Source organism: Megalobrama amblycephala, linkage group LG21 (assembly GCF_018812025.1).
Source record: "Megalobrama amblycephala isolate DHTTF-2021 linkage group LG21, ASM1881202v1, whole genome shotgun sequence".
NCBI classification, from domain to species: Eukaryota; Metazoa; Chordata; class Actinopteri; order Cypriniformes; family Xenocyprididae; genus Megalobrama; species Megalobrama amblycephala.
Window position 1 is genome coordinate 27319722 of NC_063064.1, and position 27786 is coordinate 27347507.

Genomic DNA, 27786 nt, shown 5'->3' on the forward strand with positions numbered 1-27786 from the left:
CAACCCGCCAAAGTGGCTAGTACAGCGTTTCTCAAAGTGTGGGCCGCGCCCCACTGGTGGGGTAAAGAGACATGACAGGTGGGGCGCGACAAACGAGAGGAAATTTGGTCATTTTTGTGCCCATCTCTATTAACCTTTTGAGTCCCACATATATGGGATTTTTATTCATGTGCCCCTGAGAGTACGGTCCCAAATATGGGATTTAGAACGTTCAGTGACGTCACTTAAAGGCGCTCTAAGCGATTCTGAGTGGAGTAACTTCCTGTTGACGTTCGAAGTGTTGTCAAACAAAACAGAGGCTAGCTAGACCCTCCCTCCTACTCCTCCTGGCCCTCCCCTCCGTGCTTCCTGAAACAGTAATGAACGCGCATTTAAAATGTAAGTAGCTTGCGCATTGACGCTGCTTGTCGGTTATTTGCTGGAGCATGTTTATTATGTTAAGTGGTCCAGGCTGCACCAGTTTGTTTTTATTGCAGTTTTCGGAGCTTGTGGCGACTACAGAGACCGCGTTTTTTTACAGTGTGTTCAGGGGACAGCCAGCTAGCGCATAGTGAGGAGATGTTTGCGGTATGTGACAAAAAAAAAAAATTGGGCCTAAAAACGCGTCAAATCGCTTAGAGCGCCTTTAACTGCCAGATTCAAACTCTGCTTTCGCACACTTTGGTTGGCGCTGAGCCAGAGACGGACACGTTCAGCAGCGCTTGTCATTTATCACAACTAAGCAGTGTTTTCAACAACATAATGTTTGTTTTAGGTGTCAGATATTTAAATATACATAAGTACTAGTAAAACAATGCATTTAGAGTTTGTAAAGTACATAATGATATCTATGGAAGCAGCAGTAACAATCAATTCCAATATAATTTGCCAACGTGTTTTATTCATATCAGACACGCACAGTATAAGTAACTATAAAGTTTACTCTATTTTTCTCCCAGATCACCGGCCCCTTACTTGCATGAATTTCGGGAGAAATTGATGAATTCACGTGCTATAAATCCAACTGACAGGGCTCGCTGAACAGCTGCGCAAACAAACATGGCGGCGCCCCTCTCGCGTTATAGATCAAGATCATGTATTAACGTATTTAAACGACAAAACAATATACATATTTGAGAATCGGAATATCAGATAGTTGATGACATGGTAAGCAAGTCTGTGAATATTTTGAATAAAAAAGGAGAAACGAAATAAAAGCGTTACATCTGTCATACAGTGTTATTGTGGCTGCGGCGTGACGTGACAAGCATGATGCGTCGCCATGGAAACAATAAGGGGAAACGTTCTAAAATAATGGTCGCGTAAAAAAAAACCTCAAATAATTTTTCATTTATAATTTTTATATAATAAAAAAAAATGCAAAGTGATAATATAATTACTTTTTTTTCTCTATTTGAAAGTTTTTAATGCTGTTATTTGATGTAATGTTTTAAAATGTGATGTTAATAGAATAAATTAATACATTTTAACAGTTAAACTTAAAGCCTAGTTTATTAACATTTTGTTGGGGCGATTGGGGACAGGTGGGGCTCGGAACCCTTCCCTCCCTCCAAAGTGGGGAATGGCAGAAAAAGTTAGAGAAACACTGGGCTAGTAGGAGTGACTGCGTTACACGCCACCGCTGAAATCCACATGCATTTGGTGGGTGTTAATATCAAGCCCTGTCTCTTACTACTAACTACTATTTTGACTCCTAAATGGAAACAGGAGTTCTCAGACTCACCGCCTCTACCAGGCTGGTAGCGCTACCTCTCTTCTGGTGGTACTGGTTTCGATACTCCGGTGGGACCTGCAGATGAACGGGTGAGTAGTTCCTCTGCTGGTACTCAGGATCATCTGTATACCATGAGCTCTTCCTGATGGATGAGTGACTGCTGCTAGCGCTGTCCCTCAGCGGACGGTCCACGCGGATCAGCGGAGTGTAGTACGGCGTTCTGTCTTTACTTGCAGGAGTGGGAGGAGGTGACGCCCACGATCTGGTAGATCGAGTAGGTGAAAGCCTGTGAGCCCTGCTAGAGTCTAGACCCGCTACCGCCATCACCTGGAACGACAAGTACAGAGGTCAATATAAATGCATTGTCTTAATACACAACACTAATGCACATAATACTATACTGGCATGTAGGATAGTCATAATATTTGATCATATTTCATAAGTCGGTTTGGTTAAACACTACTGTCATATTTAATGTTACCTGATGTTGCATGAGATGTAATGGAAGAGCAGTTCGCTGGTGAGGAAGATCGTCTTGACTGCCCTGTCTGCGCAGACACTCAAAATTGAATGATGGTCTCCGATTACCTATAAACGAGAGAGATTAATATCTTCTGACAGTCACGCTGAACCATAAAGCAGACGGCCTGTTTCTACAGAACAAACCAAATTTTGCAATTTTAAGAAAGGAACCTCAAGACTTGCCTTGCGGTGTTGGAGGAAGCAGTCTTCTCTTTGGTGATCTACGTGGATCGTGATAAAGGGGCTGCTCGTCATCATCATAGTAACCGTCAGGATGGTGGTAACCCCGCGGCGTCTCGTACTCCTGGTCACTGTTGGGGTACCTGCATATGGTAAATATCCGTTAATACATTTCTGTAGATTTGATTTATTCATAGTTTGTTGTGTGACTGGTCACGCAACAGTCACAATAGTTTTACCTATCACCCGACAGCATGCTGTCATCTTCGTAAAACTCCTCTCCGCTGTAGTACTCTCCAGAGTAACGATCTTCTTCATACTCCTCTTCGCGGCGTATAGTGGGTCGTCTTCTGTCGCTGCCCTGCGACCTGCGTGAAGGTCAAGAGGTCAGCGAGAAGCTGGTCAGATTGTGGTCAACGAGTCAGCGAAAGACCATGCACTACCATGCAAATGTACAGCTCCAGACTGCAGTTAGACCTCATTAGTAAACAAGCACAACCTCACTGGCTAGTCTCTACTCAAAGATGTTCTACTTAGAAATGTATATATATTAGGGGTTGAACGACTTTTCGAGAATTTTTAAAGTCGACATTTATGTGATTTAAGTCGAGTAGACATCAACTAGTCGCTGATGACATCGTTAATGAAGCTGCCTGAACCTCAAGCTAAGACTCGAACGCGGGTCGCCTTGAGCCCAGCCATGGCATATGATAGTGCTACCTTCTAAATCAGATGCAGATAAAGTAGCACAATAAAGATATATGAATGCATTTGAGAGAGAGCAATTGCATGTGAATTAATTCTACCTGACAGCATCTCTCTACTAATAGTGAAGCTGTGGGTTTTAGTTACTAAGAAATATATGCTAGAGCTTTTCAGTTTCCAAGCTATTTTATTGATTAATCACAGAACAGTGTTGACAATATATTTCTGTGCTACTGAATGTTTCTGTGTACAAGCTACTGTGTGTGTGCATCAAAATGCAGCAGCACACATTAGTCAGGGGCCGGTTGCATAAACCACTTAGACTAGTCTTAAAAGTTAAGATACTAATGTTTTTCTTGAAGAGTGGCCCTAATTTAAGTCCGTTACATAAAAAGGTAGATTGGTGTAATTTGAATTGGAAAAATAACATTGATTAACCCTTGGTTAACTGCAAGTTAGTTCTTAAGACAGTCTTAATATAGTGACTAAGTTTATGCAACTGGCCCAGAACGGCGATTGACTTATGTGTACAATAAGCTGTTTAAAATGTGAATTTACCCAATCATACTGAGCTTTCAGATGGACTAATCAAACATATCTTGTGGAGCGCTCTCAGAGTATGCATTTATTTGTCATTTACTGCTGAATACAGAGCGTAAACGTGGAATTCAAAGATTTCTTATCCTGTTGCGCCCTCTATAGGCAATGACCAGTGACTAGTCGATGTCAAGCTTAAAGCTTCATTGCAGAACATTAAAGTCAACTAGTCAATTAGTCGGTGCAACCCCTAATATATAGCAAATAACTAAAAATAGTATATACAGTGGCATGAAAAGTATGTGAACCCCTTGCAGAATCTGTGAAAATGAGAATTATTTTAATAAAATAAGAGGGATAATAAAAAATGCATGTTATTTTTTGTTTAGTACTGTCCTGAGTAAGATATTTTACATAAAAGATGTTTGCATTTAGTTCACAAGACAAAACAATAGCTGAATTTATTAAAATAACCCCATTCATAAGTATGTGAACCATTGATTCTCAATATTGTGTGTGGTTACCTGATGATCCACGACTGTTTTTATGTTTTGTGATGGTTGTTCATGAGTCTCTTGTTTGTCCTGAGCAGTTAAACTGAGCTCTGTTCTTCAGAAAAATCCTCCAGCTCCTGCAGATTCATCAGTTTTCAAGCATTTTTGCATATTTGAACCCTTTCCAGCAGTGACTGTAGGATTTTGAGATCTGTGTTTTCATACTGAGGTCAACTGAGGGACTCAAACACAACTATTAAAAAAGGTTCAAACATTCACTGATGCTCCAGAAGGAAACACGATGCATTAAGAGTCGGGGTGTGAAAACTTTTGAACAGGATGAAGATGTCACAATTTTTCTTATTTTGTTTAAATATCATTGTTTTTCATTTAGTACTGCCCTTCAGAACCAACAGAAGATACTTGCATGTTTCCCGGCAGAAAAATTAAGTACAATTTGATATTTGAATTCAAAAGTTTTCACCCCTTGGCTCTTAATGCATCGTGTTTCCTTCTGGAGCATCAGTGAATGTTTGAACCTTTTTTAATAGTTGTGTTTGAGTCCCTCAGTAGTCCAGATCTGAAAATCCTACAGTCACTGCTGGAAAGGGTTCAAATATGCAAAGATGCTTGAAAACTGATGAATCTGCAGGAGCTGGAGGATTTTTCTGAAGAACAGAGCTCAGTTTAACTGCTCAGGACAAACAAGAGACTCATGAACAACCATCACAAAACATAAAAACAGTCGTGGATCATCAGGTAACCACACACAGTATTGAGAACCAATGGTTCACATACTTATGAATGGGGTTATTTTAATAAATTCAGCTATTGTTTTGTCTTGTGAACTAAATGCAAACATCTTTTATGTAAAATATCTTACTCAGGACAGTACTAAAAAAAAATAACTTAATAATTTATTAAAATAATTCTCATTTTCACAGATTCTGCAAGGGGTTCACATACTTTTTCATGCCACTGTATACAGTATATATTGGATATGCGCTTAATAATAGCAGGTATTTATCTAGGTCAACATTAGAGCGAGCGGCCATGTAAAGAGGCTAACGTTGGCTAATACTCACATGTTTCAAATGAAAAGCCATGTTTGAGGTTGATGAATGATAGGTGAATGTTTGGATTTACTGACTGACATAATTACCACATAGACCAGCTGCGTTAATGATCTGTCCTTCACAGATTGCATGACTTTGGCAAATCCTGTGGAGTTTTTCTGCGACTAATCGACTAATTAAAATTTGGTCGATTAAGTCACTTCTCGTCGACTAACATTTAGCCAGCTATTGGGGGCAGCCCTATAATTTACTACTTTAAATCATGAATGGTGTGTTGCTTGGGAAATTACTGCTTACATACAAAATACTGAGCAAACTGTACATCTTTCCCTCCCAGCCATGCTTTTCGTAAAAGATATGGTATCTACTCTAAGGTCTATATACTAAACAGACTAGCAGCCCCACTTTCCCAATATAGGACATCTCAACATTCCTGCAGAGGTGAACTTAAAGGACAACTTTTGTTCTAGAAAAATAAGGTACATTATTTACTTAACTAGAAATAAACACTGTGTTTAAGTGTTTATGCATTTCTATAAAGTATTAATCTAATGAGTCATCCTTTAAGGCAAGCATTTCGTTTTGTTAGCACCAGTTATCCAGCAGACACATGCAGCAAGCCCCTCTTTCCATTCATCACCCAATAACAACACACAGAGACTCAAAGACTTATCCTGATTTGTGCTTCACTAGATGTTCCTATAAACTCTTCCCAGTTTTGAAAGTCAATCTGTGTGTGTGTATAAAGCCTGGTCCCAAATAGCGCCAGTCAACCAGTCTTGTGGACTATTGCAGACATGTAAAGTCAACATCAAGCGCCATGTGGGACAGGGTTGAGGTAAAAAGCCCAATGCTGTTATCCACCAGCCAAAGTTCTGCTTATCATTCACCCGTCTGCTTTTATACAAGCAAAAGTACCTGCTATGTAAACATATAATACCTAATGTAACATACCTAATGTACGTCTCATAGTAGCGCCTTCTGTTCCAGAAAGCAGAGAGATGGTTAAGAGAAAGCATTTCGGTTAGGAAGGAAAGAGAGAAAGGTGGAGAAAAGCAGGGGAATAGGGAAGAGGAATGGATAGACATATATATCATACAGTATATACAGGATATATACAGCATTTTTATATATGTGAGGCTGTTTTCACACTTGGTTCGATGGCTTTGTCCAAACCCGAGTTGAATTACACCACATCCTCTGCCCCTCATGTGACTTTTTACACTGCATTATGTGGTTTGACTAGCTCAATAAGGAGCAAAAACATGGAAAGTTTGGTTTTCTTTACTTTCTTAAGTTGGTAAAAACTGACCATGGAGGTTCTGAACATAAATTTCATTAATTTTGGGGTCAGTCTCCCAAAACCTGAGCCACCAAAAGTGACCTTTTTTGCTTTAAATGAACTAATTGGTCAAGAAACAACTGTCTTCCTCTGATTTTTTGGGGCAGTCTAATCTTTGTACAGATGACCAGATCACTACCCATCTTATCGATAGGTTTTTGAAACCCTTCTACAGAAATGGCCTCATTAAAGTGATGAGACAGGAAGTAAGGCCAATCTCAAAGTTGGCCATTTTGCTTGTTTATCTCATTAAAGACTTACTGAGCACCTCAAATGGACTCGGATCTACACTAAATGCTCTAGAGTGAAAACCAACACATTCTCATGGCAATTTCTAACTTTTTTATATTTTGGCAAATTGGTGGCTAATTCATATGAATTTGTGCAATCTCATTTGTGCAATCTCTTTTGTACTGCATATGCCCAATGCAAAGCCAGAAGGTTAGGCTTAGGGATGGACCTTTATGCTAAATTTTTGTAAAAAAAAAAAAAAAGCATACTTCGTACAAATTCAAATGAAATCAGCACCTCATAAAATAGTTGTTTTCTCATGAGATTGAGTTTGTGAAAACACCTTGAAGAAAACATGGTATCACCATAGTCAGATAATGGACCAGCGTAGTTGAGAGGAGGACAATGGATGGGACAGGGGCCAGGTGGTTTCATATGAAGGTGGATAAATGCTAAAAAAGGAAAATAATTTAAAATCAAATGGTCTAAAGGTGTGGTCACATTAGTGAAATTTCAGATAAAAAGGTCTATTTTCTATTGTCAATAGTGTAGTGATACATGAAGCACTGCTCACTCAGAAGTCACTGTCAAACCAAACAGCTTTCTGTTGGTCAACGCATCAAATTCACGGGACCAACTTGAACCTGTTGTGAAATCTGCATGGGGAAATCTTTCGCCTTCACACAAAATTCCCAAGTGCCTGAATTCCTACTGAAAATGGATTTCGCTTGCAAAAATTTGCTGAACAATAAACGTGACCACACCTTAAAGCTGATGTAAATGCGAATGAATAATCATCTAAATGCATAAATGTAAATGGATGCAGAATTTAAAAGTCACTTTCTTGTTTTCCAGTACTTAAAGGTGCAGTAAGGGATTTGTGAAAAATGCTGTTGAAAGTGGATCGGGTTGAGCACCACAACACACTTTTAGCCAATCAGCAATAGGAAGACTGTAGAGAGATGACTGAGAGACATTACAAAAGAGAAAGGTCAGAGGAATATCCCTGGAAAAAGAGGGGTTATGATCAGGCAAGATCTTTACTATTGCATTGCGTGTTTGTGCATTTTGGGGACTGAGCAATGAAGGGAGGGGTTTGTTTGTTTGGGTGAATTTCAAATATCAACAATGATTCTAAGAAATTGCTTACAGCACCTTTAAGAATTTGCATAGACCGTAAAAAAAACATCCTTCCTGAAGCAATTCCAAATAACCCAAAGGGATCATAGGAATTGGTTTAAGAAGTTGGTGATAATCATGAGATAACGCCATATTCTGCTAGCATACTGCTACTTGTCAAATCAGTGAATACATATGAATAAATATATCAAAAAGGTGCGAGCAAGATGTTGGATGAACAAAAAACAAGCATTCACCTTTGCCCGTGTGGGGTCCTGGGCTTCTCATATTCTCCATAATACGATCCCGGGTAGCCGTTAGCGGGCATATGCTCGTAGTACCGATTGTGTCCTCCGTTAGGTAAACTGGACATGTTGGCATTGTTTAGATTGATGTTGGTAGACTTGGGCGACTTATTGTAGGAGTTGTGATGATGATGGTGATGATGGTGGTGGTGGTGGCGATGATGGTTTTGCTGCGCCATTGCATTGGCGCGGCCCAGGCGCCCCACAGGTTGTTCCATGTGGGCGTAATGTGGGGGTGGCTGCACCTGCAGGGGGCGCTGTGTGGCATTCGTCTGGTGGCCAGAGCTCCTCCGGGTGTCTCCGTTTATGTGGTTAATGTGGTTGCCAAAGAGTCCTCCGTTTCGCTGTGAAGAAATACTTGTGTTTGTAAGTTTAAAGAATTGCGCAATGGACGAAAATATAACGCCATATTTGAGTTTTCGCGGATTAAACAGGGGCTAAAAGCCTGTTCACTCCAAGAATGATAACTATGAAGATAACTATAACAATAACTATATCCACACCAATGGACGATAACATTCAGTTTATTATAATAGCACGGCGCAGGTTTTGTTGTCTGCCACTTTAAATGCTCGAGCTCTTTAAAGTCAGGTGGATTCTGATTGGCTGTCAGTGTTTTTACCATTCATCAGCTGGAAAAAATCATTCTGAATGTGATTCCAACAACAGCGTTTTTCTGTGTCATTATAGTAATAGTCGTGATGTGTACTTTGCTATTCTCAAAATTGGAATGATTATTAAACGTTTATAGATATAATAGTTGTCGCCCTTGGTGTGAATAGCCATTAAGGGATAGACGTACTGGCTGTAGTTGTAATATTGTCCTTCAGCTGATGCAAAATCAAAAATATGTCTTTCTTGCCATCAAAAAACTCTGGAAATTTATCCCACGCAACCTTTTATCCATTTGCGAAAAATTAAATATGGCGTCTTTGACCGTTTATCCAACGCTAAAATATTTGAGATTGCCATTTTTAATGATCTCATGGGAAAAAGAAGTTGGAAAGGAGGTAAAATGGCGTATGGTGTGAGTGAATTTCATGAACTGATTAAATCTGAACTGAATCTGAAATCAAGAGAAATGCAGATACAGTGGATTACACTGAATTATATAAATATGCTACGCTAAAGCTAACAGTTATTACTACAAACCTAGTTAAGCCGTCGATACTATCACTGAAGTCAACAATTGATTGTAGATTGTCAACTTGTAGAATTTATCCATGTTCAGTGTCTTAATCTTAGACTTACAGTATATGTGTATACGGCCTCCAGGGATGGCGAATAATTCTTTGCAACTCCCTTAAGGAACCGTTACTACTCAATTCAGAACTGTTAAAGAAAGACAGATCGATTTTATAAGGAGAAAGGGGTCATAAAAGGTGAGTAATTTACCCTATAAATTTCTTCGTCCTCCTCTGGCAAAAAGTCTACTAGCTCATCATCTTGCAGGTCACATGATATCGCACGGCGTATTTCTGGCCCAATGTCATGCAGCGTACGGAGGCCAGCCTGTAACCGTGACGACAAGATAGCTAAGGACCTGTTCTTCAATGGAAAGCCCTTGAACAGCAGCGACATGTTGAGAACGGAGACCCTCACACACACATGCCACCAGGGGGCAGTTTACCAGACACATTGACACAAACAGGCTTGACGAGACAGTTCCAGACAGGACAAATTCATGAAAGATGACAACAATCACAGTAGACAAAGAGGAAAAACACTGAAGCTCCTTCATAATTGAACACTACAACTAATACACTTACTATGCTTTACTGTGACTTTCTAAAAAGGACTGTATTAGCCACAGATGCTATTTTGAAATACTGCAAATTCTTTCTTTTTTTTTGTCACCGAAAAATTTCAAGTGCAAAAAAATTATATCTATTGTTAGTTAATCACACTAAAGATTATGTTTGTAAAGAAATCAAACACATTTACAGTGTTTGATTTATGTGGATGGAGACCAACAAAATGTCTTAAAACAATGATTCATGAATCATAACTTTGAAGTGATGGCAAACAAATACAAACACTTCAAACTACATGTAAAACAGACAGAAATACATTTACAGTTCACCATTATCACACAGAGGGATCCATATTCAAGCTAAAACCACATTAGCGCATCCAGAAACAGAGAGATACAGTTGAGGTAAAGAAGGTCTCATGCAAAGGAAACAGTTTATTCAGTCAAATTTGTTTCAATTATTCCAAATCGTACATGGTGTTCACACTGACAGTGATTTGCTTTTGACTGACAACAAAATCTGCTCCAATTTGGAGCATATTCTATCGTAAAAATGCCTACTTACGAAAAAAATATAGTTGATGCTAGAACTGCACGATTCTGGATAAATTGACACTCAACGATTTTTTGTTTCAAACAGGGATCACAATTCAGAACAGACATCTAAACAAAATAACGTAATTTACTAGAGGTTTTGACAAAATGCTAATTCTAATTGCTGCAGCTAATTAATTAAACTGAATGAATTATTTAAAATGACCGCATGAATGATTCAATGACTCGATCATAAATTCTTCACTTGTTTCATTACTGGATGAATCAGTGTTTTTGAACGAATCTCTTGAGTGAATGATTCAATGACTAATACATTTTTTTAACAGTCACTTGTCACCACCTGGTGGCATAATGATGTAACTGATACAATCGTTATTTGAAGTGCTAAGTTACTTTTTTACCTTTCTCTGGGTCAGCTGCAGCGCCAACGCAGGTGTGACTTTGTCAAAGATTTAATAGACACAGGAGCTTCGTTGTCATTTAGTAATGAGATCGCATGGGTTTTTGAATCGAGATTGTGATCGTTTAACGATTAATCATGCAGCTCTCGTCGATGCTATGGCACACCCTGAATATAAAGAAGCTAATAATTAAACCATTAAAATTAATATAGAGTTTTAAAATAAAAGCAATCAAACCATTAAACGACATCAAAGAACCGTGAACGTGAATGTTTTGTTAGATTACATAAACATTAAGTAAATATTTTTGGTCATAGAAGTTCAGCAAACAGAAAGTTTGGGAATGCCTGGAGTACATTAAGATTCAATTATACTCCATTCCTAAATAATTAAAGAACAGTAATTTGTGCCAACAACACAATAATTCAACATAAATGGCTTTCCGGGAGAGTTTGAGAGCAACCTACAGCGATGTAATTTCTGTCAGTGTGAATGCACCTCAAGGCCAAAACTAATGCATACACAATGTAAGCTTGCAAATACCAATTTGATAACAATAATATGCCTTAATAAAATAACACACAACCTATTAATACACTCTAAAGAATCAGCAAAATTCAATCTCCAAAATACACACATACCTGCAGGGCGACGGCCGTGTTGTTCTGTGCTGGGTGAACGCCAACCAGGCCTTCCTCTTTGCGTTTCTTGAATTTCCTAAAGTAGTCCTGTATCAGGAAAGTGGCATAGAACTTCCCCACCGTTACCTCATCATCTGAGTGAACAGACCACACACACGGCTTCGCTGTCAGCAAGTAGCTTCAACGCACGCATACACACCTCTGCGTGACGCACGTTGCGAGACAGAAACTGACGCCAAGAGATGCTTTGTGTTATTCTAACTACATAGTCATTGAAAGAGAAAAACAGCTACAATCTGTTAATTAAATTCTAATTAACCCTTAAGTATTGTCTGGATTTCTACACAAATGGCTCCTAAAATGTGACCCAAGTCTAGAGAACAAACACAGACGGTCTTAATTAACAAACACCACATACATGACTAAGGCATAGTCCACACGTACATGGGTATTTATAAACAGAGTTTTCCCTCCTTCGTTTAAAAAAAAAAAAATGCATCCATGTGAAAACGCAAAAACACTCTATGAAGCGCTGTCAAGAGCATGCCAAACCAACAGGTGGTGATATAACCCTAACTGTAAAGCAATGCTGGCCAATCAGAAGCCTGGAAAAAAGGTTATTACCGGTTCCGACGTCACAACAAAAATCTCCAGTTTTACTGTCTACACAACAACACTGTAACCGGAGTTTCTGAAAATCTTCACCCTGGCAGGAGTTTTCAAAAAAGTTCAGTTTTAGTGACCGGATGGTGGACAAACGGCCAAACCGCATAGAAAAATCTACGGTTTTGAAAATACCCATGTTCATGTGGACAGGGCCTAGATCACAGGACCACGACGCGTTTTGCTGTAGTTTTCCTGCGATGGCAAAGCTGAATTTTACTATATGATCCTTCTAATTAGCTGATTTGCTGCTCAAGAAACATTTATTTTTATTTTCAATGTTGAAAACAGTTGTGCTGCTCAATATTTTTGTGGAAACTGTCGTACGTTTTTTCCAGGATTCTTTGATGACTAGAAATTTCAAAAGAACAGCAAGAAATAGAAATCTTTTGTCACATTATACACGTCTTTACTGTAATTTTTGATCAATCTGATACATTTTTGCTGGATAAAGTATTCATTTCTTTTTTTTTTTTTTTTTTTAAATCTTACCACCCCAAACTTTTTAGCTTATCATGATACATTTTTTATAATGAAAAAATGTTTCCAAATGGCACTTTAAAATGTGTTGTTTGTTAAATAAGACTTCCTTTACTTTTTATTTCTTAAACTGAGACCAAATTGCATTTTAAAGCCATTCATGCAAGAAATATAGATAATCACAATTAATAATTTTTGTAAACTACAATATAAAAGCAATAATCTAATCTAAGACAAGCTTCTATGTATTTCCTGTTGAAAAATCCAACTTAAACTGGAAGTTAGATTTTGGAACATAGTAACTGGATTCTAGCTGGTTTAAGCTAGTAAAATCCTGCTTATTAGCAAACTAGACACTAGCTGGTCAAACAGTTAATGACCAGCTTGGACCAGCTGTCTTATTCCAAAACATATGCCATGTCGGGAGTAGAATATTTCATATTCACGGTTTAGCACCCATCAGACATCTGTAAACATATTAGTATTAGCACATTAGCATTAGCATAGCAACTGTGAGAGAGATTACTGGGAGTTGGAGAGAGGGGGTTGAGGGGGGTTTGCAAAGAACTGCATCAGCTAAGCCATCTAATGTCACTAAAATCTAGTCCTATATGTGCTTACATTCTACTGGGAACATGCAAGCAAGCAGCACTGAGCAATATATGTATTAGCACATTAGCGGTGCATTTCTGTGGGTGCGTTTGTGCATGTCTAATATACTGTTTTTGCATATGCATTTTGATTCTCTGTGTGTATATAAAGTTTATGTGTTGTGTTCATGTTTGTGTAAGTGTGTGCGTGAGAATCATTCTGAAGCAGGGGTCTGTGTCACTTTTTTAAACAAGCACGTTGGGGACATATCAGGATAGAAGAGGCAACATTAGTTCCATGCCACCACCCTAAAACAGAATTGCTTCAGAATATTCTGAAGATTTGAACTTTTACATGAACAGAAAGACAGTTAATGAGGAACAGAAGCTGTGGAAAAGCTCAAGCAGATACAGGAGAGAAAGCGACAGTGTAGAAAACAGAGAGAAACAGAGAGAAAGAGACATTTTTAGAAGGACACAGCATGCCTGAGTTGCCATGCAAGCCCAAAGCTCAACACACACACACACACACACACATAAACACACACACACACCCTCCTTCTTCAAATCCTCCAGCTATATACTCATACACACAAACACACATCATTGAGGTTCCAGTGTGGACGCAGTGAAAGTACCGAGCAGGAGAGGAAAGCATTTGCAACACATATGGAACAGAACAAACATTGCAGAGACCCGACCAGGAGAAACTCAGAGTAAAACAGCAGGAAAAAGCTAGTGCGACAACTGGTGTGTGTGTATGTATGAAGCGAATGTACAGTATGTGTGCATATGCTACATATGGGAAACTAAACTGTTCAAAACCAATATTTTTGTTCTTTTCTGAATGGATGATTTAGGTGTAAGTTAAAAGACGCAGAAAATAGAGCTGTTGTGTGTGTCTATGCTCTGTTGTGAAAGTGTATTTCCATTAGCAGAGATGAAGCTCTGAGATTTATAACTGACCACCAGCAGGGGGCACCACTTGATCCAGAAGTTTCATGCTTGTTCTCTTCCAGATCTTCTTAATCACGGCTCGCAGCTCTTCATTCGCCTGCTCTAGGTTACCTGGGTCAAAACACATACCATGTTATCAACACAACTATAAAGGTAATTTCAAAAAAGAGCTAATTTTCAACCTTTTGTTGAACCTATAGTTATGAATTTGCTCTGAAACAGCTTTAAAAGGGTGATCAGCTGAACCATGATTTTTATGAAACAGAGATGTGCATGTTTAATAGAAGAAATATAGTAAAAATCTTTCCCACAGTTTGTTTTTCGATAAATAAATGCAAAAATAATAATATTTAATGATATTATACTTACATATACCAATATACAGATGGGGTCAGTAAGATTTATTTTTTTATTTAAAAAGTTTTTTTTTAGCAAGGATGCATTAAATTGATCAAAAGTGAAGTAACAACATTTATATGTTACAAAAGACCAAACCCTAACCATAACTCTATAGTAAGTACATGTAGTTAAAGATTTACATTGATTAATTGATTAATGATTAATTAATATTATGCAGTACTTATTTGAGTAAATACAATGTAACTTCATTAGCTTAAAATAAAGTGTAAACCTATATTTATATTTCACTAAAACATGTATAACTTTTAGGACTTTTGTGAATGATGCAAATGATTTGTCTTGAATCAATTAATTTAAATGGACAATTCTAAATAAGTGGTTTATGGACTTTCCGATTGTAATTTTGATTCGTTTGTGAACCGATACGAGCAGTTCAACGAAGAATTCACGTACCTTCCGTTTTGATCTTCAGTGCAGTTCTCACAAGAGCAAAAAGTGTAGCGTTAAACATGACAGTGCCATCACTGTTCAGAGGCATGTTCATAGCCACCAGCCTCTGGAAGTGAGAAAGAATGACAGATACAGATGGAGAGGGTGGTTTGAGTGTGTTTGCAAAAGTTTGAACACATTATCAATAAATGCATATCTCTTACCTTGCAAGCGACTCTATGAGGACAGAGTTTCCCAAAACCAAGAGGAGGCTGAATACGCCGTAACAACGTCACTACATCGAGATGCTTTATTCTGCCTCTGTGATAAAAAGAGAGAAACACTGACTGAAAAATTCCTCAAGTCTCTATTTGCTCTTAATTTCATTGCTACAATTCAAGCAACTTATTCCTTCCAACAGGTATATTCACAAACACATTCACATATCCTTACTTGGCCTCTGGATCATACTCTGACCAGATCCTCTTAAATTCATCAAGATGGTGTGGTCCCAGAATCGACCAATCACGGGTGAGATAGTCAAAGTTGTCCATGATGACAGCCACAAACAGGTTAATAATCTAAAACAAGATATTATTCAACTTTTTAGAACAAAATAGTTTATAATTCTCCCCAGAAGTCCTCAAAAAAAAAAAAATTGTAAAAATTGGAAGCTTGTTTCTGCCACAAAATAAAATAAATAAAGGTAATTGCAACTTTTTATTTTTGCTAATAATTCTGACTTTTTTCTCATTATTGTGAGTTTATATCTCACAATTCTGACTTTTTTCTTGCAATTCTGAGATATAAACTCAGATGTTAACCCGCAATTCTGAAAAGAAAGGTCAAAGTTTTAAACTTGCAATTATGAGTCTATAACTTGAAATTATGAGCTATAAACTCACAATTGTGAGAAAAAAAACAATTAAGAAAAAGTTTGCAATTACCTTTTTTTTAAAAAAAATAAATAAATAAATAAAATGATTCTGTGGAGGAAACAAGCTTCCATACCAAATAATGTCTTTAATAAACTCAAATGCTTGAAGGAGGACATGTAATATTATTACGGAAGAGGATTAGGGCCAAGCAATAATAAAAAAAATAAAACCATCTCGAGATTAAAGTTGTTAAATTTCGAGAAAAAACTCGTTAAATTTCGAGAAAAAAGTCGAGATAAAATGTTGAGAATAAAGTCATTAAATTACGAGAAAAAAGTCATTAAATTTCGAGAAAAAAGTCGAGATAAAATGTTGAGAATAAAGTCATTAAATTACGAGAAAAAAGTCGTTAAATTATGAGAAAAATGTCGTTAAATTTTGAGAAAAAAGTCGAGATAAAATGTTGAGAATAAAGTCATAAAATTAACGAATTTATTCTCGTAATTTAACGACTTTTTTCTCGTAATTTAATGAGTTTATTCTCGTAATTTAATGAGTTTATTCTCGTAATTTACTGACTTTATTCTCATAATTTAATGACTTTATTCTCAACATTTTATCTCGAATTTTTTCTCGAAATTTAACGAGTTTGTTCTAGTAATTTAATAACTTTACTCTCATAATTTAATGAGTTTATTCTCATAATTTAATGACTTTATTCTCGTAATTTAATGACTTTATTCTCGTAATTTAATGACTTTATTCTCGTAATTTAATGACTTTATTCTCAACATTTTATCTCAACTTTTTTCTCGAAAATTTAACGAGTTTTTTTTCGTAATTTAATGAGTTTATTCTCAACATTTTATCTCGACTTTTTTCTCGAAATTTAACGAGTTTTTTCTCGTAATTTAACAACTTTAATCTCGAGATGGTTTTATTTTTTATTATTGCTTGGCCCTAATCCTCTTCTGTATATTATAAATAATATAATTATAGTAATTATAACAATTAGAACAAAATCAAAAGGAAGTGTAGATAGTGCGTGTGTGTACCAGGAAGGCGCAGAGCATGTAGAAGGTGATGAAATAGATGATGGCAAAGCTGCTCCCGCATGTCATCTCTTCTCCAGGATTATAGTCTGACTCCGGATCACACAGCTTCCCTGGCATACATGCCAACATGATCTCCTGCCAGGCTTCACCTGTTGCACATCTACACCCCAAAACACCCAAACAATGAATAATCTCAAATGTTATCCAATAAGCAAAAAAAACTCCTAGATGAACCAACATCATAAAAAATGGGAAGAAAATGAAGAGACAAATGCATCAGGATCTTCATAAAGATTTAAAACTTCTCCACCGTGCAGTTCATCTTCATGTAACATCTTCACAGTGCCGTTCACTGACCTGAAGAGCAGAAGCACAGCCTGGGGGAACGTCTGAAAGTTATTGTTCCTGTTGATTTGTGTGTGGTCCACCATGGCGACTTTCCCAAACATCTGAAAGATTGATTTCCACCAATGGTAAATCAAGGTGTACTGTGCTGTACTAAAAGGTGAAGTGTGTAATTTTTGAACCACACGTCACCAAGTACACTGAATGTGGGTTATGTGCATTTAGACCTGTCATCAAATACACTCACTGAAATGCTATTAAACAAAATTGTCATTTTTCATGATTTCACCATGAAATCAAAACAGAAAATTCCTATTTTATGGAATATTGCAGTATTTATTGTAAATGATCTATCTGTGCACATCATACTTATTTTTTTAAATTCATGTGACCTCATTATCTTTAATCAAAATATCTTTCCCTCCCTCTTGCAGCGACTTCTCTGATGACGCCTTTACTGGAGCGAGGGTGGGGCAACCTGTCACTCACATGAGATCGACCAATAGTAAACCACAATCAATTCACCATGGACAAAAATCACTGAAACTAACCTGCATGCCAATGACAGCGTAGATGAAGAAGAGCATGGCTATCAGCAAAGCGACATATGGCAGGGCCTGAGAAAAGAGCATAACATATATTACTAAGGTATATATATATATATTTGACCCCAAACAGACAAACTGAAACACTATTAGCCTACTGTAAAGGAGTAATTTTTCTAATAAAGTGCATGACTGCTTTGTGGTAAAAACAAAGGGAGAAAAGCATCAAGAATATCTATGTAATTGGGTTTTCATTCTGTTCTTCTGACCTGGAAGGACTTGATGAAGGTCCAGAGGAGGGTTCGAATGCCCTCCCCCCTGCTCAGCAGCTTGACCAATCGCATCACTCGGAAAAGACGGAAGAAGGTAATGGAAATGCGAGCACTGTCCTCTGTGTTCTGTGGGGGCAGAGTTAGTATCAGTGAACCAATCAGAGTAAAGAGATAACACAGGGCATCAGGCTGTATTAAGGCAGTCAGACCAGCAGAGGGCAGCACAATAGTTTTAAACTTTTTGATGGCCCATTTAGAGCCAAAATTTAGATTTTAGGAACTGAAACTGAATGTCACTGCATATTAAAAGAATATATTTAGACTGGTTTGACTGATCCAGAAACACTACCAGAGACCCTGCGTTTCATGCTTACATCCTAGAGAAGAAAGGAAGGAGGCAGAGGGGTGCATGCTGGAGAAAAATAAACCTTGCCATACTTGACTGCACGCATCAGCACAAGCATGGCTCTCTTGACCCAGATTTACTTCATGCCATCCTACAGTGGGCCCCCAAACCTCAAGGGTGAAAGGTCAGTTTGAGGTCACAACCTTACCTGACCTGATCCGACCTAATCTGACCTCAGGGGCCCCTTAACCATGCAGCAGTGTCAGCGCTACAAACGTGAGGGGCCGACGACCCCACACACACACTCACACACACACACACAGTTCGTCACGTTTGGGTGACACTCCCCTATTTGACAAAATAGTCAAAGGATGTAAAACCAAAGCAAAACCTTAACAAAGCAAAAAGAAGAGAAAACAAACGTAAATATAAATTCAAAGAAACAACAAATTGAAGTTGGGTTGGGTTAAGATGAGAGGTAACAATGTTTAATCAAAAGACAGAACTCAACCAGAACTCAAATCAGAACTCAAACGGAAACCTGAAAAGGAATGCAAACTGTAAAATTGGGCAAAAATCCCAAGAGGGGCAGGATATCTTACCCCCGCCTCATCCACCTGAGGTGCCTCTGTGGGCTTTAAAATCAAAGACCTGAATTAATCACTCGCACATAACGTTTTCACAGCCACTTATGCTTCAAAACGCATCCACAGACACTCATAATATCAAACTCTATAATCACATTTCTAACCGATAGATATCAAGACAGCAAACTGGCTCAAACAACCTCAAGAACAGGCAATCCTCTATTTAAAACTGCTTATAAGGACTGAAAAATGGCAAGTGACCAGAGACAAATAGGACTAGAATCACATAAGGGGCTTATATAACACGAAAGTCCATCATGTGAGCTTATTTCTATCCTGTGAATTACATAAGCAGCTGCAGACAGCATTGACATACAATACAGCACACACATACATACACAAACATACAGGACAGTGATGGACTAGCGAACACATATGCAACGATTACAACTTTGTAAACAAGAGCGTATCCAGAAAACGCTAAGCAACAGCAAAAGACGCAAGTATAACAAATCCATAATGCCACATTATTGAATATACATTCCTCTACATTCACATGCATTGATTGTGATAAAAATGACACATGTATTATAAATAGATGAATGCTATTAAGCTTCTATAATTTTTGTATGATTAAAAAGAATTATTTGTAAAAACATTTTCACTGAAAAAATATTTAGTAAATGCGTAATATTGTGTGACATTAACAACTAACTAGCAACTAGTACCACGCAGTGGAAACATTTCAAGTTTTGCAATAATTAACAATCTATGTACACATCAAATGTCCTGTCCTCATCTTTTTACTAGACAAACATGTCCACCAATGTCCACTATTAATGTAACCTCTGTAATTTATATTTGCAAAGTCAAACAACTTTTAATTTAACTTCCCTATTGCAAAGATAAACATGCTATACAAAATATACTCCGTCCACACATTTGGTTTTGAGAACAGATCAGTTCTTGACTCTGAAAAAATAAAAATCAAACACCACATTCATCGACATTAAAACACTCACACAGTGGGAAGAAAATTCAGCATGTAATCAGAAAAAAGATGAATCCTTCATCTGTGCAGAAAGAACAGACTCCAGACAGATATGGCTTCACTCATACAGCCTGACATCCCTCATCATAAAATTTTTCATTTGCATGAGAAGCAGCAATTATAAGATGCAGTTTCTGGCTGTAGCATTTGATGGTGCATGCGTTAAGCGGTCAGGCATTTGCGCACACGCTTAGACACAAACAATGTCTTTCTCTCCATAACAGCAACACAAGCCTTGAAGAACGTCAGTGTTCCAGTAGCACTGCAGCGCCTCCATGCATGAGCCCTGCAAAAGAGTCACCACCCGAGGGCGCTCTAACGGTCCAATGCAAGAGAAGAAAGAGTCAGAAACAGCAGAAGAGGAAGAAGGATGGAAGGAATGAGAGAAAAAGCAGAAAGGAAAACAAGGAAGGAAGGCATGAAGGAAGGAAAGCAGAAATGAGAAATGAGGATGGAAGGAGAGAAAACACAGAAGGAAGGAAGGAAGGAAGGAAGGAAGGAGCAGAAAGGAAACATAAGGAAAGAAAGCATGAAGGAAGGAAAGCAGCAATGAGATAGGATGAAAGGAGAGAAAACACAGAAGGAATGAATGAAGGAATGAAGGAAGGAAGGAAGGAAGGAAGGAAGGAAAGAAGGAGCAGAAAGGAAACATAAGGAAGGAAAGCATGAAGGAAGGAAAGCAGCAATAAGATAGGATGAAAGGAGAGAAAACACAGAAGGAATGAATGAAGGAATGAAGGAAGGAAGGAAGGAAGGAAGGAAGGAAGGAAGGAAGGAAGGAAGGAAGGAAGGAAGGAAGGAAGGAAAAAGCAGAAAGGAAAACATAAGAAAGGAAAACATGAAAGAAGGAAAGCAGAAGTGAGATAGGATGGAAGGAGTGAAAAAGAAGAAGGAAGCAAGGAGACAAAGCAGAATGGAAAACATGAAAAGAAGGAAGGAATGAGAAAAAACAAAGAAAAACATAAGGAAGGAAAGAAAGAAATCATGAAACAGGGAAAGCAGAAATGAGATAGGAAGGAAGGGGGAAGCGGAAGGAAGGAAGCAAGGAAGGAAGGAAGGAAGGAAAGAAGGAAGGAGATAAAAAGCAGAATTAAAGCAGAAATGAGACAGAAAGGCAGGGGAGAAAAAGCAAGGAAAGAAGGAAGGAAAGAATTAGAAAAAAGCAGAAAGGAAAACAATGAAGGAAGGAAGGAAGGAAGGAAGGAAGGAAGGAAGGAAGGAAGGAAGGAAGGAAGGCTGAAATGAGATGAAAGGAAGGGGAGAAAAAGCAGAAAGGAAAGGAAGGAAGGAAGGAAGGAAGGAAGGAAGGAAGGAAGGAAGGAAGGAAGGAAGGAAGGAAAGCATGAAGCAAAGAAAGCAGAAATGAGATAGGAAGGAAGGGGAGAAAAAGCAGAAAGGAAAGGAAGGAAGGAAGGAATTAAAAAAGCAGAAAGGAAAACATAAGTAAGGGAGAAATGAGAAAAAAGCAGAAAGGAAAGCAAGGAAGGAAGGAAGGAAGGAAGGAAGTTAGGAAGGAAGGAAAGCTGAAATGAGATGAAAGGAAGGGGAGAAAAAGCAGAAAGGAAAGGAAGGAAGGAAGGAAGGAAGCAGAAAGGAAAACATAAGGAAGGGAGAAGTGAGAAAAAAGCAGAAAGGAAAACAACGAAGGAAGGAAGGAAGTTAGGAAGGAAGTTAGGAAGGAAGGAAAGCTGAAATGAGATGAAAGGAAGGGGAGAAAAAGCAGAAAGGAAGGAAGGAAGGAAGGAAGGAAGGAAGGAAGGAATTAAAAAAGCAGAAAGGAAAACAAGGAAGGGAGAAATGAGAAAAAAGCAGAAAGGAAAGCAAGGAAGGAAGGAAGGAAGGAAGGAAGGAAAGAAGGAAGGAAGGAAGGAAGGAAGGAAAGCATGAAGCAAAGAAAGCAGAAATGAGATGGAAAGGAAGGGGAGAAAAAGCAGGAAAGAAGGAAGGAAGGAAGGAAGCAAAGAAAGCAGAAATGAAATAGGAAGGAAGGGGAGAAAAAGCAGAAAGGAAGGAAGGAAGGAAGGAAGGAAGGACATAAGCAGTAATGGAAGTCATGCAGCCTGTCTGACGTCTACACACCTGCTCTACTCAAGCTCTCACTCCTCAGAGCTCTAAGAGCTCACTGAAGGAAGACAGAACAGAGAGACAGACAGTCACTCAGCAGACAGACAGACTACAGATATATATTAACTGCATCTCGTAACACTGAACAGCCACTGTTAGATGTGATACAATGAGCCTGTGCTGCCATTAGCGGAAATACAGTTGAGCTCTATTCAGAAGATTCTACCTGATGAACATCTCTGTATAACACACTGATGGTGTTTTATTAGTTTGCTAGTGAGTGGACGCTCAGCTTGGATATTTTGATCACTCGTTATTTAAATCAGCTCTGAGCTCCAGGGCCATTCTGTCTGGAGGTGAACAGGAAGTATTGAAAGAGAGGAAGTGCAAACTTCAAACGGACTACATCGCCTGGGAACTGACCGGAGGAGAATGGAGCGGGTGGCCGAGCGCCATCTGCAGAAAATGAAGCTAATGTTAGCAGGGCATATCCCAGCATGCAACAGGGGATGGGCAAACCAGTCACTCCAACCACCGCAAGATTGGGTGAAAGTCACACATACCCCCGAGTGGGGATTAATGAGTATAGATACTGTACGAGCATGACAGATCAGACAGCAAGACGCATCTGATTTGTACCTGCTGTCTTTGATCTGATGCTTTATATCTATAATTGCAGAATTCAGCAAGCCTGTAAGCCACTACAACAATGAGTGATAAAATGAGTTTCACAAGGCTTTTAAAATCATAAAATAATAATTATTTGATAAACAGACAAACAAATTCAAGGAAGTGTTCACCCAAAAATAACAATTCTATGTTGTTAATGTTGTTTCAAACCTGATTGATTTTTTTTGAAGAATTTCCTGGCCACTATTTGCTGTCAAGCTCCAAAATGACACCATAAACATATCTTAAAAGTGGTCCACAAAACTAAAAAAACATTTTCTAAGTGAATTTAACCCGTTATTCACTGAAAATCTTGAATCCGTGGTCTGATTCATTAACAAAACATTCTTGTAAGTTGAATCTTTTCATTCGATCCAGTTCACAAAACCGACCTGAATGATTCATTCACAAATCAAACTGCTCCAGTTCTCGAGTTCAGCTCACTGACTCAAATATCATGTTGCAATGTTAAATAGGGGAATAATTACCTGCATATGAATATGTCTTATGTCCAGAAGACTATAAAAAATAATACCTAAAGAATCATATCAATATTGACATCGATGTACAATATCGTTCTATTTATTATAAGTTTTGTCGTCTGCCACTTTAAATGCTCGAGCTCTTTAAAGCAGGATGGATTCTGATTGGCTGTCAATGTTTTTATGATTCATCAGCTAAATAAAATGTTCTGAAAGTGATATTGTTTCTCTGTTATCGTTATAGTTGTATGGATTCTGCTATTATTTTATATTTAGAACAATTTTAGAACTATATCTTTATCGTTAACGTTATAGTTATCGTCCTAGGTAAAACCACTTTTATGATATTTTTATGGACTTTTTTTTTTCATTCATTTTCTGCTTATTGTAATTGCATGAAAAAGAGGGATCAATTCATTACTGAAGATTTCTACAGGAAAAAAGGTGAGTAAATGATGACAATTTTCATTTTTGGGTGAACTATCTCTTCTAAAACAGTTATCTGATTGCAAAAATCTAGTCAGACGTGATAGAAGACCTTGTGAAACCTCTTAATGGTTTTATCACCATTGAAACACACAAACACAGCAGAAAACAAAGATATAGAGGAAAACAGACAGAAAAAAAAAAAAAAAACATAAAGACAAGACATAGGCATTCTCTAACTCTCTCACACACACAAACTCATGTCCACAATCATACTATACAAGGACACAACGTACAGAGACTCAATGTACAACACATCCAATGAAAATGGCCACAATACAAACACCTATAGGGACGTAAACAATATACACATATATACATTTATATATGGACGCTGGGACATGAGAAACTCCAGAAAAAAATAGCACTGTAGCTCAGAAAGCAGAGTGACAGCCGTGTGAGAGGAGACACAAAACTTCTATACATCTAAATAGCTACATATGTGTGTGTATTCCCTACATTATTGTCTGAAACTGGACAGTGATTGTGAGATACAGGATTTTAAGTGCAGTAGAACCACCACAGAGATCACACACAGAAACTCCACCACTGCTCTTAAAGGAACACCATCACTTTCCAGCATCGCCCTCCTCATGTGCAGCATTAAACTTAACACTTCAAGTATATAACAACTAGGGAGGAAAAAAAAAAAAAAATCTATCTATCTATCTATCTATCTATATCTATATATATCTATATATATATATATATATATATCTATATATATATATATATATATATATATATATATATATATATATATATATATATATATATATATATATATATATATATAAAAATAATAGAAATTATATATATATATATATATATATATATATATATAATTAAATAATTAAATAATTAAATAAATGTGTATATATATATATATATATATATATATATATATATATACACACACATTTTTAATAGTTAACAATATCTGTTTTAACACATTATGTAATTTTTATGATGTTATTAAAAAAAGTACATATACATATAAATTTTAAAACAGATATTGTTAACTAAAACTATTAAAAATGTTTTTGTTAATTGAAATAATGCAGAAATAATAAATAAAATAAAATAAAATAAAATAAAATAAAATAAAATAAAATAAAATAAAATAAAATAAAATAAAATAAAATAAAATAAAATAAAATAAAATATGAATATTGGATGGAAAAAAACTCACACTTAATGTTGCAGCCAACTGGAATAAAATAAGTTGAAGTATTAAAATTACAAAAACTAAAATAAAATGAAAACTGACAATACAAAAATAAAAGCCAATTCAAAATATGAATAAACACTATAAAAATACTACAACACTGATAATATAATGTTAATATAAAATGTTTTAGTAATATAAAACTCTTTCATACAAGCAGATAATTAAAGTGCTGAAGTTTCCATATTGATGCTAAACATTTTAAGTGTGATACCAAAAAGTAATGGTCTGTTCCTTTAACAAGTCATCAACCTTCCTGCCCACAAAAACTAATCATTAATGCTGATTTGCTTGTAATCAGTAAAGTCATGGCTGTTAGAGCTTTACTTCATTACACAAAATCAGCATGGCACAAATACATTCTTTTTTTCTGAACTGATCTTGATGACATCTCTTAAACCAGAACAATATTGTCGAACTTTTGACGAGGACATTTTTTGTCCTCATAGCACTTCAAGGAATTAAGTCATTATGAAGCAGAACACAAGCAAACAGGAGATCACATCTTGCCATACTTGCCTCTAAAAGTTTCTATGGAGACAGAATGGAAGAACAAGCGTTAGACAAACCAGCTGATGGATTTGTGCAGTTCTTTCTGCACTTACACACATTTGGATGCGAGACAACGGATTTACGGTCCACACAGATACACAACAAAAAGCTAGTAAGAGATTTCAGTAGTTTTCTCAGCAGCAGAATCCTCAAGGTTCACAAGACGTTGTTTTATTTCAGATAAGCAGGGGAAATAGAAGGTGTGAGTGTTAATGTTGTTAAGGTTAGCTAAACAACTACAATTCACAAAACAAATAACTCAAGACAACATATAGTGAAACCTCGCAAAAAAACATCAGTGCCATTACAAGAAATGAAACTGACTAGGAAAATATTATATTATATTATATTATATTATATTATATTATATTATATTATATTATATTATATTTTTATAATTTATTTAAATGAATTAAATTGTATTAAAAATCATTTAAAATATTTTAAATATATTTTTAATTATATAATAATTTAAATTATATTTTTTACATTTAAAAATATAAATCAAAAAGAAAACAGTTATTTTAAATTGTACTAATATTTCTCAATATTACTGTTTTTACTGTATTTTTTATTAAATAAATACAGCCTTGATGAGCATAAGAGATTTCTTTAAAAAACATAAAAAATCTTATAGACCCAAAATATATAAAAATATAAATAATAAAAAAATAAATAAATAAATAAATAAAAAAAAAAATTTGTACAGTAAACAATTTTGTTACAGTGTTGGGTCCAACTTGGTGTCCAAATCTGGGTTCTGAATCACATAATAAAGATATTCTTGTGGATATAATCTGTGTTGGGCACCAGATATGCTTATCTTGCAAGGCTTCTACACTTGGAAAGGCAAAAAACGGTTGTACTTACGTTGACTTCAGTGATCGCAATATCTACGACGCTACCGACAACAATTAAGGCGTCAAATGTGTTCCATGCGTCAGTGAAATAATGCTGTTAATAAAAGACACACCACACACAAGGAAGAGGGGGAAAGGAATGAATTGAATAGAATGAGGGAGAAAAAAAGGTGCGGAGGACACATAGAAAGAAATACAGATGTTAGATCTCAGCAGTTAAAGAAACAAGTTGTCAGTTGAAAAGTACAGTAGCTCTTCCTGAGCTGAAATCTGAGCCTGTCTGAAGTAAAGGGTTGAGCGGATATAAGAGGGGACACAGGGCCTAGAACTGTGCTGTACTTACATCAATCTCACTGAGCACTATGTCTACAATGCTGCCGATCACAACCAAAGCATCAAAGACGTTCCAGGCGTCCCCAAAATACCCCTGAGAAATGCAATGGGGTGGACGGCCAGGGAATATGTGTGAGATTAGCAGTTAGTTGCAGTACATATCCGATTATGCAAAAATTCTTCATTTAAAAAACTGTTATCAGCTTATTTATTAAAGTATCAATCCACACCCAAACCAAGTACACTCGAAAAACATTTGGGCCTAAATTTAAGATTTATGTTTTTATATTGCATATAAAATGTTCCATCCAAATGGGTTACACAGTTTTAAACTGCTAATTTTGTCTCCTACAACAGGCTTACATGAATCCAAGGTCAAAAAACAGCTTTATTTCCTCATTATATACTTTGCAGAATCACCTCTTTTCACACAAGGGTTTAATAAAAGATTCAGTCTCTCTAAACCCCTCCTTTCTGAGAGTCTATTCTGCTCTGATTGGTCAGATGGCCCAGTCTGTTGTGATTGGTCTACCGCTTACAGTGCGTGTCGGAAACCAAATGCATATCTGAAACCAAATTCATTTTCATATCAACGCTCATTATAATATCCAGAGGCTTCCTCAGCACTTGATCACACAGTGATACTAACAATAACGATGGCCTCGTTTTTACCATATCAATTCGAGCTCAAGTCCTCATCCTTTCACTGCAAAAAATGCTGTTCTTACTTAGAATTTTTGTCTTGTTTCTAGTCAAAATATCTTAAAGTTCTTAAAGGTCCCGTTTTTCGTGGTTTTTTGAAGCTTTGATTGTGTTTATAGCGTGCAATATAACATGTGTTCATGTTTCGCGTGTAAAAAAACACAGTATTTTTCACATAATTTACTTATCTGTATACCGCTGTTTCCACTGTCATAAAAACGGGCCTCCTTCAGAAATACGTAACGAGTTCTGATTGTGCCAGCGGTTCCTGTGTTGT

At 36.9% G+C, this 27786-nt stretch overlaps 1 protein-coding gene across 14 annotated transcripts in view; it reads right to left on the bottom strand.

Moving 5' to 3' along the window:
• cacna1da (calcium channel, voltage-dependent, L type, alpha 1D subunit, a) overlaps positions 1-27786 on the bottom strand; it is a 103164-nt gene that overhangs the window by 5405 nt on the left and 69973 nt on the right. For 5 of the 14 annotated variants that reach the window (XM_048172249.1, XM_048172243.1, XM_048172242.1 and 2 more), the window contains 18 exons: positions 26485-26568; positions 19098-19130; positions 18147-18275; positions 17884-17949; positions 17345-17436; positions 16988-17147; positions 15508-15635; positions 15279-15375; positions 15079-15181; positions 14275-14376; positions 11576-11709; positions 9621-9737; positions 8178-8569; positions 6183-6209; positions 2656-2784; positions 2420-2559; positions 2196-2302; positions 1724-2041 (listed from right to left, as the gene is read on the bottom strand). In XM_048172249.1, coding sequence (XP_048028206.1) covers positions 1724-2041; positions 2196-2302; positions 2420-2559; positions 2656-2784; positions 6183-6209; positions 8178-8569; positions 9621-9737; positions 11576-11709; positions 14275-14376; positions 15079-15181; positions 15279-15375; positions 15508-15635; positions 16988-17147; positions 17345-17436; positions 17884-17949; positions 18147-18275; positions 19098-19130; positions 26485-26568 — 2358 coding nt within the window. The remainder of the gene's footprint in view (positions 1-1723; positions 2042-2195; positions 2303-2419; positions 2560-2655; positions 2785-6182; positions 6210-8177; positions 8570-9620; positions 9738-11575; positions 11710-14274; positions 14377-15078; positions 15182-15278; positions 15376-15507; positions 15636-16987; positions 17148-17344; positions 17437-17883; positions 17950-18146; positions 18276-19097; positions 19131-26484; positions 26569-27786) is intronic. The other 9 variants (XM_048172250.1, XM_048172251.1, XM_048172245.1 and 6 more) reach the window with 5 other exon arrangements.